Raw genomic sequence first — 11,131 nt, 5'->3', positions numbered from 1 at the left:
AGCATGTAGAAACCATGAAGTGGTTCACTCTTTTTTAACCTAACTCATTCCTGAAGTGATATGTTCAGTTGTAAATTCTACAGCCAAAAAAGAAAGTTGAATAGTTGGAGGACAAGAAAAGAATCAAAACTTTCATACATTCCTAATGAGAATATAAAATAATGCAGCCACTTTGGGAAATAGCCTCACAGTTCTTCAAAAAGTAAACATAGAGTTAGCATTATCATCCAGCAGATCCACTCTTAGGAATATACCCAGAGGACTGAAAACATATCCATACAAAAACTTGTACACAAATGTCCATAGCATGATTCTTCATACTAGCCAATGAATAAACTCTACAGCCAATGAATAAACAAAGTGTGACGTGACCAAACAGTGGAATATTATTTCATCAGAGAAGAGAGTGCAGTGCTGGTCATGCTACAGTATAAATGAACGTACCTGGAAAGCATGCTGGTGAAAGAAGCCAGGCATAAAAGGCCACATATTCTACAATTTCTCTTATATGAAATATGCAGCATTGGCAAGTTCACAGAGACAGAAAGTGGATTAGAGATTTCCAGGGGCCAAGAGGAAGGAGGATAGGAAGTAACTGCTAGGGGACATAGAATTCTGGAATCAGATAGTGGTGGTGTTTGCATAAACTCTAAATACACTAAAAGTGGTGAATTGCATACTTTAAAAGCATAAATTTTATAAAGCTATTTTATTTAAGTAAAGCTATTTCTCAATTAAGCTATTTTATTTAAGTAAAGAAAAAATCAATGGGAAAATATGAAGCAGGAAATCTTAGGTGGCAGACCCCCCAAAGAATGTTAAAAAAAAAGGAAAGAAGACAGCAGTGTTTACTAAGGGCTGCCTTTTTTACACAGAAGTGGCTTTTAAACTTTTTATAAATATAAAAAATGATGGCTAGCTAAGGAGAAAATTGAAAGACATAGGCTATAAATACAGCCTGAGGGCTTTAGTTTAGATACAACGTTTTCTGCCCAATAGAAGTTGGAATAAGAGGTTTTCGTGTTTCTCTTTTTGGTGGAATTAAATAGTGCTTAGAATAGGTTTTATGCATATGAGACAATTTGTAGGAGCCCTTCCTGAAGCGGGAGAGGGATGAGTTAGGTGGCCTTTCATGGTCTTTGCTCTTCGTCTCTTCCCCAGAGCACCCAGACCCCCAGCGCTCCGCATAACACACTGCCTCCAGTGCGTTTAGTCTCGGAGAAATAAAGGAGGAGACACTTCTGTGTCTTAAAAAGCTTTATTTGATTTCTATATCCAGTCATAAACACACAGTTCTCTTGAGACCGTGAAAGTCTCCTCCTCTAAACAATTAACTTTTTATTTAAAAAAACAAATAAACTTGAGGTTGCACTTGTAACCTATTATTTCAGTTGTTTGTGTAAAGAGAATAAATTCAGGTTATGTATAGCAACACCCACACATGTTATTAATATGAATACATAGAATGTACCTGCCCTGGCAAATAGTTTTAAAACCACCATAAACCTTTGACTTCAGTTTTATTTAAAAAATGAAACATCATCCTCACTTGTATTTTCCCAGGATGGAACCATCTCTTGTAAGCCAGGGCCTCCCCATGCTCCTTGCTTTAGGTGAAAACAAGTACCTGCTTTTGGTCCACTGAACATAGTCTTCTCACTCCCTGCCTGGGACCCAGATTCCCATGAAAATAAAGCAGCCTGAGGGACAGGACTAAAGCAAGAAAGCATCCTCTTGGCCCTGTCACCAGATTCAGACCAGATCCTTTCTGGTCTTTATTCCCGGGTTGGGTTGGGTAGCACTTCCTCCTACGGCAAAGTTTACAACAGCATCGATGCTCATGGTCTCTCCATTGCACACATTCGACAGTGTTCCTTCATTGACTGTGTACAGAAATTTAAACCTATCTATTTTTGGTCAGTAATATAAATCTCCATTTCCAATGTTCTCAATGTTTTAACCCAACAGCATGCTTACTGAATCATGGATGGTGGTCTTAGGAACAGATGCTGCTAAAACTCAGTTTGCTGAGAACACTGATGAAAGAGAATTCTTTGCCAAGACATGAAACACTTCACCTCCTCAGGAGGGGGTCTCACTCCCCCTGCTAAGCAAGAGCATGGTCAAACTGCCCTTTCTCCAGGCCCTCAAGTCCATCAGCCCAGGTCGAGGTCGGCATGCTCCGATAGGGGTCCAGAAGAATCCGGAAGCACCTGACAATGAGGATGCCCAGGAAGATAAATAACAAAATCACAAAAACAAACGTGGTCTTTTGCTCCAGGGACATGCTAGACTCTGACAACGTGTTCCCGAAGGGCACCAGGGGTGAAGGAACCGGCTGTCCTCCATCCATTGTCTGAGGAAGACAGAGTAGGGGATCGCCCCGTTTCTTTTTGTTCCATCATCAGTCTGCTGAGATCATGGTGCTGGCACCTTGGAGAGGCTAAGTTATCTGCAGGAGGAAGAAAGAAAAAAAAAGGGGGAATGACTAATAAAGAGCAACTTTATTTCTAGGCTCACAGTCATGTTTTTCAGAGAGAGGAAGGAATCTGTAAACTTGTTCACTAGAGATGCCTAATTCTGTGTATAACATTTTACTCTTGCATGAAATTACCAGGTTGTCCTCCGAGCAGCCACCTGAGGCCAGGAGGGATGGGCAGGGAAGGTAACCAGAGTACAGAAAAGGAGAAATGTACAAGGTAATGTCAACCTCAAGGTGTGCTTGCCAACTTGACATCCAAACCCAGTCTCCCTGCCAAGTCTCTTCTAGATTCCCTCCAATAACATTACTCTTACATCATTCCTATAATGCCACCATTGATGGAACACCAACTATGCACCAGGACTGTGGCTAAACACAACATGTGTGAGCCACCCTACAACAGGCTCCATGGAGGCAGGGACCTCTATAGCTTCAGTGCAAAGAGATGGAGGCTAGAAAATGTGCTTAATATAGAAACTCGGGGAGCATCGGGTTCTGGGCTCTAGTCTCCATGTGATGCTAAAAGAGTGCAACACCTTGGAAAGGTCACTACACTGTGAAAATGGAAGCAGAAATGCCTGTGTATCTCATGTTGCTCTCATGTGGATGAATGTCTGTGAAAAACCTTTGAAAAGTACACACAGAAGAAAAACAAAGTGTTGCTTCACTTAAGACGTGACTAAGAGAGCTGTGATGCTTCTTTGCTGTCTCTTGCCTGAGCCATGAGAGAAAGGAGGTGTCTTGGACTTCCAAACCATCGGGCTCCTGCTGCTTTTTCTCTTTTCTGCAGAAAACGAAGACCAGTTTCAATACTTGACCCAAGGAAGTACTTAGAGAACTGAGCTAGGGCAGAGGAATTGATTGACTGTGTTGTTTCCTTTATTTTATTGTCAACACTATTGCGGATGTCCCCATGACTGCAGTTTTTAGAAGCCTCACAGTGGCTTCTTACTCTTGAAGACCATTTAGTGGAAAGAGAAGGAAATTTTACTGGTAGAAAGATTAAGGACTGTGGATATTATTCTTTGGCTTTAAAGGCAAATTGAAATATACACAGACTATTAGAAGCTTCAGATATTGAACTAAATCTATTTAAATGAACTTTTGTAAAGAAGAGTATCTATATTACAGTTTACTGTATAGAAAACCCTGAGACACATTTACTCATGAATCTGTCTATTGGAAAAGTTACATAGCAGAGTAGTCAGGTGTGACAATTAACATGGATTCAAAAAAAATACCCTCAGTAAAAACAAGCAATCAAATCAAAATAGAAATTATGATCTAAAGCATTAATGCAACACTTCCTCAGCTCACTTATAACCATTGCGTTGAAGTCCAGCAGTAGTAATCATAACACTTTGCATGTATGTCAACACTTCAAAGTCCATAAATTCACAGTTTTTGTTTTGTTGGTTTTTTTTTTACTTATTTATTTTTAGAGAGGGAAGGGAGAGAGATAGAGAGAGGGAGAGAAACATCAATGTGCGGTTGCTGGGGGTCATGGCATGCAACCCAGGTATGTACCCTGACTGGGAATCGAACCTGCGACACTTTGGTTCGCAGCCCACGCTCAATCCACTGAGCTACACCAGCCAGGGCTAAATTCACAGTTTTAAAGACAGTTTATGAAGGGAATGACAAGCAGTATCTGAGAGGAATGAGTTATCAGTTTTGGGGGGAAATATTTTACAGTTCTTTGATTTTTTAAAAACGGCTGACATAGTTACAAAGGAATCACTTATGATTCATTTTTATTTTGAAATAAAATTGAGATGAAATTTGTATTTTCTAAAAACTAAGCTTCTTTGGACTATAGAGGCCATTCATGGATTGGGTTTGGTGTTGGTTTGCTTGGGTGTTTGTTCATTCTCCATAGGTAACTGAAACTGGTGGGGGTGGGAGGGCAGGAAATGGGGCCAGAGCTTCCTACATAGCTCTCCTGAATGCTTCTGACGAGGGCCATCTGTACCCACCCCAAATACCCAGACTGGACTTAGTCTTACCAAATAGAAAATTCTCCAAGGGACAGATCAAAAGGAAGCCAGGTCAAAAGGAAGCCAGGTATTGGTAGAATAGAAGCCTAAGGTGTCCCTGCCATATTCTGTCTTGTCTTTTCATGGTTTATTGAGGATGCCCACACTTGCATCCCTGACTCCCTACTGGCTTACTAGGTCCCATCCAAATCCATTTTCTCTCCATGCCAAATGAGGGCAGAGTCCTTTTTTATGTCTGTTCTCAATACATCTGAAAATACAGGTTTGCATTTTCACAAAGTTCCTTATGAAACACTATACAAACCAAAAAGGAAATACAGACAGTTAAAGTTACACAGGAGAAACAACATGAAGATTTCTAGGTTTGTGAAATTCAGTGAAGACAGTAAAGAACTGGTTATAGGATATTTTGAGCCTGTGATAATTCCTCCCCATCCACAGGCTTGGTGATGAGGATAGCAGGGCCTTGTTCATCCCTCGAGTCCCACCCCTGGTCTCCACTGATAAAAGCGTGTTGACACCCAGGAACAGTCTTCCCCAGCCTTGTCCTCTGTAAAGCCAAACGCCAACTCCTTTTCTCCGAGCTCATCATCTCATACTTGCTAGGCTATTCTAATAACTCTGGTTTTAGAGCTGGGACACCATTCATTTGAAGGCTTCAGTGATGGGCAACCATCTGAAGAAGCCCCAGCAAATAACCTAGTCATCTGATTCAGTTTAGAATGATTTAAAAATTTTCAGTTTTATCACCCTGTTCTGATTAAAAGGCAGATGCAAGAACATGGTTAGGTCTCTTTGCAGCATGATTACATGCTTTGAAAACTCTATAGCTCTTTATAAACTGTAAGCCTCTTCCCTCCCAGCATACTGTGGTGCCCAAGTTCCTATTTAAATTACCTCATTTGGTCATATCATTAAAGGATGTTAAAGTGCAATAGTTTACCAAGGAAAGTGACATAGTAACAGTAGGGATTTGTCTGTAAAAACAGTTCCTCCTTGAAGGAGGGGAAATGTAGTTAATAGAAAAGCCATGGCCAGGTGTCTCAGTGGTTAGAACTTCAACTTGTACATGAAAGGATGAGGATTTGATTCCTGGTCAGGGCACATGCCTAGGTTCTCTCTCTCTTCCTTCCTCTCTCTGTAAAATCAATACACATATCCTTGGGTGAGGATTAAAAAGGGGGGAAGTTGAAGGAAGACCTTACTGGAGTGAGGGCCTGCAAGAGAGGACAGGGGGAGACAGACACAGGTGCTGTGAGAGGTGGCGCAGCACGAGAGTCCTGGGGGGTAATGGGGGATGGTGGGCAGAGATGAGGAAACCAGGAGGTGGTTATAAAGGGACTTAGAGACACAGGGATCTAGAAAGAAACGCCAACTATGCCACAGTTTTGCCTAGGTCTGATTGAAATCCTTAGGGGAGTCTGTTTGTTTGTTTGTTTGTTTGTTTGTTTTTTAAACCCACAATCAGCTCATCAATAATTTACAAATTTGGAAAGTTCAACAGCTTGTTTAAGTTAAAGGAAGCATCAGGTATAGTAAGATGCAGAAAAAGAACTAAATGTAACCACAATACAAAAATATTCAGAAACATGTGCATTAAAAAAAAGTCTGTCTTAAAGTCAAATGTCCCTTTTGGTATAAATATTTCTTCAGAATGTTCACAGTTGCTTTTAGCAAAATAATGAATTTTTCCTTCACATGAATAGTGACATCCGGGCAGGTAAATGATTTCAGAAGGCTTCGACACAGCCCTGAGTGTTAATAAGCACAAAAGGCAGTTATCTCCCTCGGGAGCAGGAGGCAGGCACAGCAGCGTCTGAATCCTGACTGGCTCCCCCCACAGCCGGCACATCCCGTCTACCCTCTGCTGGGTCTGTGTGTACGCGCACTCAGGAAATAAAGCCTAATTTTAACACTGGGCAAAGGAAACCTTATTTAAACAATTTACAATATGTCATATTTAAAATATGTCATCGATGACATGATACATCCCCTTTCTCAAGTCAGGCTCCTGGGACTCTGATACTCACTAAGTATCAGAATCACGCCCTGAATTTTATGCAGCTCCACGTGAGTGGTCCGTCTTAGCCACAGTCACACTCACTTAGGAGTAATTTGCAAAGGGGCTCATTCTCTCTTTCCCCATACTTCCTACATGCCATGTCAAGATTTATCTTTCTGAGCTCAGATCTTGCCCCTCCTTCCCTCAGAAAATTTGTGTCCTCCAATGTCTAAAACCCAAACCCTCCCCTTAACCCCTTGCAGACCTGATGCACCTGTTTTCTGGACCACGAATTACGTCATATTCTGACAATGGAATTTTTCTAAGATATTACTTTATCTTTACAATAAGTTTAAAAAGAGACAAACATCAAATCACGTTTGGTTTTGAGTAAAATGATCAATGTATTGATAAGAACAAACTGACAGTAACAGAGTCCAGGATGCTGGGGGAGAAAGCCTCACCTGGTCTGGTCTGCTCTGCGGTTTTCCCCCAATGCCTGCTGTTCTTTGAACACCCCAGGTTTCCACCTGTGAGCTCAGAGTCCTGGTGCCCTCCTCCTCGCCCTATTCCCACCCGCCTGTAGGTCTTTCTTCTTCCTCCAAGGTCCTCACCGATACCACCTCTGCAGCGGGCCTACATCTGCCCCCTCACCAAAGGGACTGGGTGTTTTCTGCTTTCTCTCCAAGAGCGCATTACCTGCATTTCTGTGGCAGCACCTTCTTATGTCTCCATGGGGTTCATCTTCTTCCCCTCATTAAACAACAGACTCTGTGAGGCATTTCTTGCTGTTCGATGATCATTGCCTCTTTCAAGAGGGGTTCACTCAAATCTCTAGCCCCTCACAGTCCAGGGTACTGAATTCAAACTTCAGGGTGCCAGCTGTACAGACAGAGGGGAAAATAAAAGCATGTCATCCAGCTGAACTGGGATGTCAGACCATTGTGTTTGAAATAGACCCCGGGTCAAAGGCGTGCAGAGAGTCTGAGTCTTGGTGACACTTTAGCAGTTACAGCTCTCATGATCTGAAAAAGGCAGTTATTCAGTCCTTTAAGTTTTCCCGGGTCACAGTGCTGATTGGTGGGTCTGAAGTATAAAAATCAACTAGAGATAAGCAGTGTCCCTCTATTCAAGGGGGTCAACCCTTTCTTACCTAATCCACTTTTTATTTTTTATTTTTTGATTGGGAAAGGCAGCCATTGGAAATATCTCGAATCCAAACGTCTTACATGGAGACTATAAATGTCAATATCTACCCTTCTCAAGTTTGGATCCTTCCTTTGGACATTTCGTTTCATTAGCATCTCATTATACAACTTCACAGTAAAGAAAAGTATTTCATCGGAAGAAAATACATCTTAAAGCAATGACACGTTTCTCTTCTTCTTTCTGAAGCGACAGAAGCAGGCTGCGTTGAGCACACGCGGCCCCGCACACAGGCGTTTCACTCCGCCACCTCACGTCGGTGGGCACCGGCTCTTGTGCTCAGCCTCCTGCCCGCGTCGCAGTAACAGCTGTGGCCGAGTCAGTGCACGTGCAGTCCTGCCTGGTGTGCAGTGAGTGGTCAGTAAGTAGGGGATAGTGAATGGGTATATTCTCTTTACACCATTTTTATGCAAAGTAAGATTTACTTCTGATTTCCATTATGCAAACCAGCACACAAAACAATAGAGATTATAAGTAAATTGCCCCAAGTTAAAAAAAAATCTATTACCAAGAAAGCAGCATCCCCCTAAAGATACTGGATCGCAAGTTTCTCTCTGGCATGTTGGAGTGAATAGCAAGTCATCATCTCTCGGCTGCTAACAGTGAACAGGGCGCAGTTAAGCAATGCTGTCTGTATTTTAAGTACTCCGAAACCACATAATTGCTGTACCTAATTTCTAAAAGTTCTAGGCCAGAAGCCTAGTTATGTGAGTTGACATGTTTTCAAAAGTAGGTGTAAAAACAGTTTGTCCATTGAGAAAGAACACTCACAGGCTTGTCCAGAGTACTTGCGCATGTGACAGACAGGACACTTCGTCCTGTAAAGACACCCTGTGTACCTTATTTCTATTTATCCAGCAGACTGGGGAGCCCGATCTGTAGATTGCAACAGGAAGGGAATTGATGAGGCAAGCAGGACTGAATTTGCAACAACTGGCAGAGACAAACTGACTCAAAGTGCAGCATTATTCTGCCACAGTTCTGAAGCTGACTGTTGAAATGTTAATGTGGCTTTCAATGATTAAAATAATACATATCCTGAAACTGAGGTGAAATAGAATTGTTCTCTACTTTCTGAGCTAAAGAAAGCCTCCACTGCATTGCTGTTTGCATAACTGGAGTATCTGGAGGCCCACCCACCCTCCACAACCCCCAGACATGTGAACACCCCACCTTGACCCTATTGTACATTCCCCCCTACCTTTGGGAGCCCTCCACAAAAGCCACCTCATCCCCTAAGCAATCAAATCACTATGTAAGCAACTGAATTGTGTGCATACCTCTGAATCCTGTAGAAATTCTGTGTATGAGCTCCGGGAACAGTAACTTGCCTTCCAGGATATATACACAAAGATACAAAATGTTTCCTATAAATTCAAACAATTCATGGCCCTCTTGGTGGCCAGCCAAGAACTTCAGGGAACCATTTCCTGGCTCTTGCAGGTACTTCATGCATTTTAACCCCTCTTTTGGCTCATATAAATACACCGCAACTTCCATATTCTTCTTTTCCAAATACAGCTCTCCTGTTCCAATACAATAGCCCTGCTGCTTCAGAATTCACTGGACAGCTAAGAGTGAATATCATTTTATACACTCAGACGAGAGACCCAATGCTACTAGAGAACCCATAAACAATGATTTTAAAGACATGTGAATGTGGTCAGCTACAAATGTCAACAGGCAGTTTTGGAACTGTTGCCAGCCCCCAGTGCTGCACCTGGGGTTGGTCCCTCCAGCTCTCTGCCTCCGCAAAGTCAGCCTGCAGACTCATCAGCCTGGGATTGGGGTGGACCCTGCATTCCCATACTTGCCAGCTCTGGGTCAGCAGGAGACCTTTCTCTTCAGCCCGAGCCCTAACCTCGGCTTTTCTTCTTCCCTATCTTCACCTTCTTCCTAACATCTGCTTAAAGAGTTTTAAAGGGGCAGAAGGGCAAGGCTGCAGCATGGCTGAGAACATCAGAAAAATACCACCTAGTCTCAAGTCAGTCGCTGGGGGTATCAAAAGACACCATTAGCAAACTGGACCTTTTGACTTCAAGCAGTGCACATTACGACTCCACCCAGTTTCCTTTGCTTCTCCTTCTGTTTCCCAGTGGAAAAGAGTGCTTGCGGATGCCTCCCAAGCCTAAGGCTGCACACTGCCCGTCACCCAGGGACGCCACGGCCAGTCCCCACTATCATTCTGAATTGTTGAGTTGCGATCCTTTGTAAACAAATTTAAACATCCCTCTTACATGTTGGGAGTTTGGATATTTGAGGTGAAGGAAAAAAAAATATTGTCATGGATAAATAGCTTTCATGAATAATTTACTGCAGCTTAGCAAAGAAAAAAGCCTATTTTATTACTCCTTAATCCAGTGTCAGTAGCATTGTAAATTTACGCATGCTTTAAAAACAAAAGCATCATTACATTCCCTCCCCCCACATTAACTTCACCTAGCAACTGTTTAATTAGACTTTATCTGACAGCTAGCTCTGCATTCAGAACTTGGATCCAAAAGGCATCTATGCAATTATTGCTCATGCATAAATTGTAAAGTTAGAGAAAAACATTTAACTAGCCTGTCACAGACACAGTTTTGGTCAAGTACCTGGATCTGACTGAACAAACACTTGATCCATTTCCTGGTGGAACTGTTACAGGTAGTTATAAGCTTCTTCAGTTTCCATTCCTCCTGACCGACCGGGCTGTGTGAAAGCAGTAGACAGTGGTGGCTGCGAGCAGCTGATGGCACACCCCAGATCTAAAGCTGTTGTTTCAGGCTTAGAAACTTCCCGTTAAAACCCTTGAGTTAAAGGAGCATCGTCTTTCTGTGTGAGGCATCATTAGCGGCCAACACGGCTGCTTCTTTGAGGCGAACGATGATTTCAGTTCTGCCTCAGCAACTCTTCAGAGGATTCTGCTTCAGCGAGTAGAGGCAGTATCCTAGCAGTGTGTCTGAAATCATCCCCAAGAAAGCATTAACATTCAAAAGGAGTACGGGGGAAAGCATCACAGGGCATTCCCACACCTTTTCAAAACCAGAGCCACAAATCCACTAGTGTTCTGCTCTTCCCCATTGATTGTTGATACTGTCCCTCTCTGGGGACGACAATTAGCACCTTGCAGCTACCATATCGATTATGGTTTATGACCTTCAGGCCAACTTAACTAATGAGAAGACTCCTAGGGAAGGGCATCAAATTAGCATTTGGGAGATGAAAGACAAAAAAAAAGAAAAAAGGCTGTTTTACCTAAAGAAAAGCAGCAATTATGGGAGCCAAGAGAAAAAAAATTAAAAAAGAACAAAATTTTAATTTCACCACCTGTTTGTAAATGTGCTAGGCTTAGGATGCCTGCCCTGTGTCTCCTTGGCCAGCCTGCATAACTGCGACCTTGGCAGATTCCCCACCCCACACAGGCCATCTGACACCACCTGATGCATAAAGATAGACCTTCGC

At 42.6% G+C, this 11,131-nt stretch overlaps 1 protein-coding gene across 4 annotated transcripts; it reads right to left on the bottom strand.

Annotated features, from left to right (window-relative positions):
- Positions 1–1,242: 1,242 nt before the first annotated feature.
- On the bottom strand, positions 1,243–10,777 carry CTXN3 (cortexin 3). Of its 4 annotated transcripts, XM_045838052.1 has the most exons (4): positions 10,282–10,777; positions 7,181–7,363; positions 3,125–3,266; positions 1,243–2,452 (listed from the first exon to the last, which is right to left on the bottom strand). In XM_045838052.1, the coding sequence occupies exon 4, from the start codon at positions 2,351–2,353 to the stop codon at positions 2,108–2,110; it is 246 nt and encodes an 81-aa protein (XP_045694008.1). In that variant the 5' UTR covers positions 2,354–2,452; positions 3,125–3,266; positions 7,181–7,363; positions 10,282–10,777; the 3' UTR covers positions 1,243–2,107. The 4 variants fall into 4 exon arrangements, with proteins under 4 accessions (XP_045694008.1, XP_045694006.1, XP_045694009.1 ...); XM_045838050.1 differs by lacking the exon at positions 3,125–3,266 and having other exon boundaries at positions 10,282–10,772; XM_045838053.1 differs by lacking the exons at positions 3,125–3,266; positions 10,282–10,777 and adding an exon at positions 8,968–9,091.
- Between the last annotated feature and the right edge of the window lie 354 nt (positions 10,778–11,131).

This window comes from Phyllostomus hastatus, unplaced genomic scaffold (assembly GCF_019186645.2).
Source record: "Phyllostomus hastatus isolate PE091 unplaced genomic scaffold, TTU_PhHast_1.1 phas_contig_254, whole genome shotgun sequence".
Lineage (NCBI taxonomy): Eukaryota > Metazoa > Chordata > Mammalia > Chiroptera > Phyllostomidae > Phyllostomus > Phyllostomus hastatus.
The sequence above is the reverse complement of the archived record's forward strand: the minus strand, read 5'-3'. Positions and strand labels throughout refer to the sequence as shown.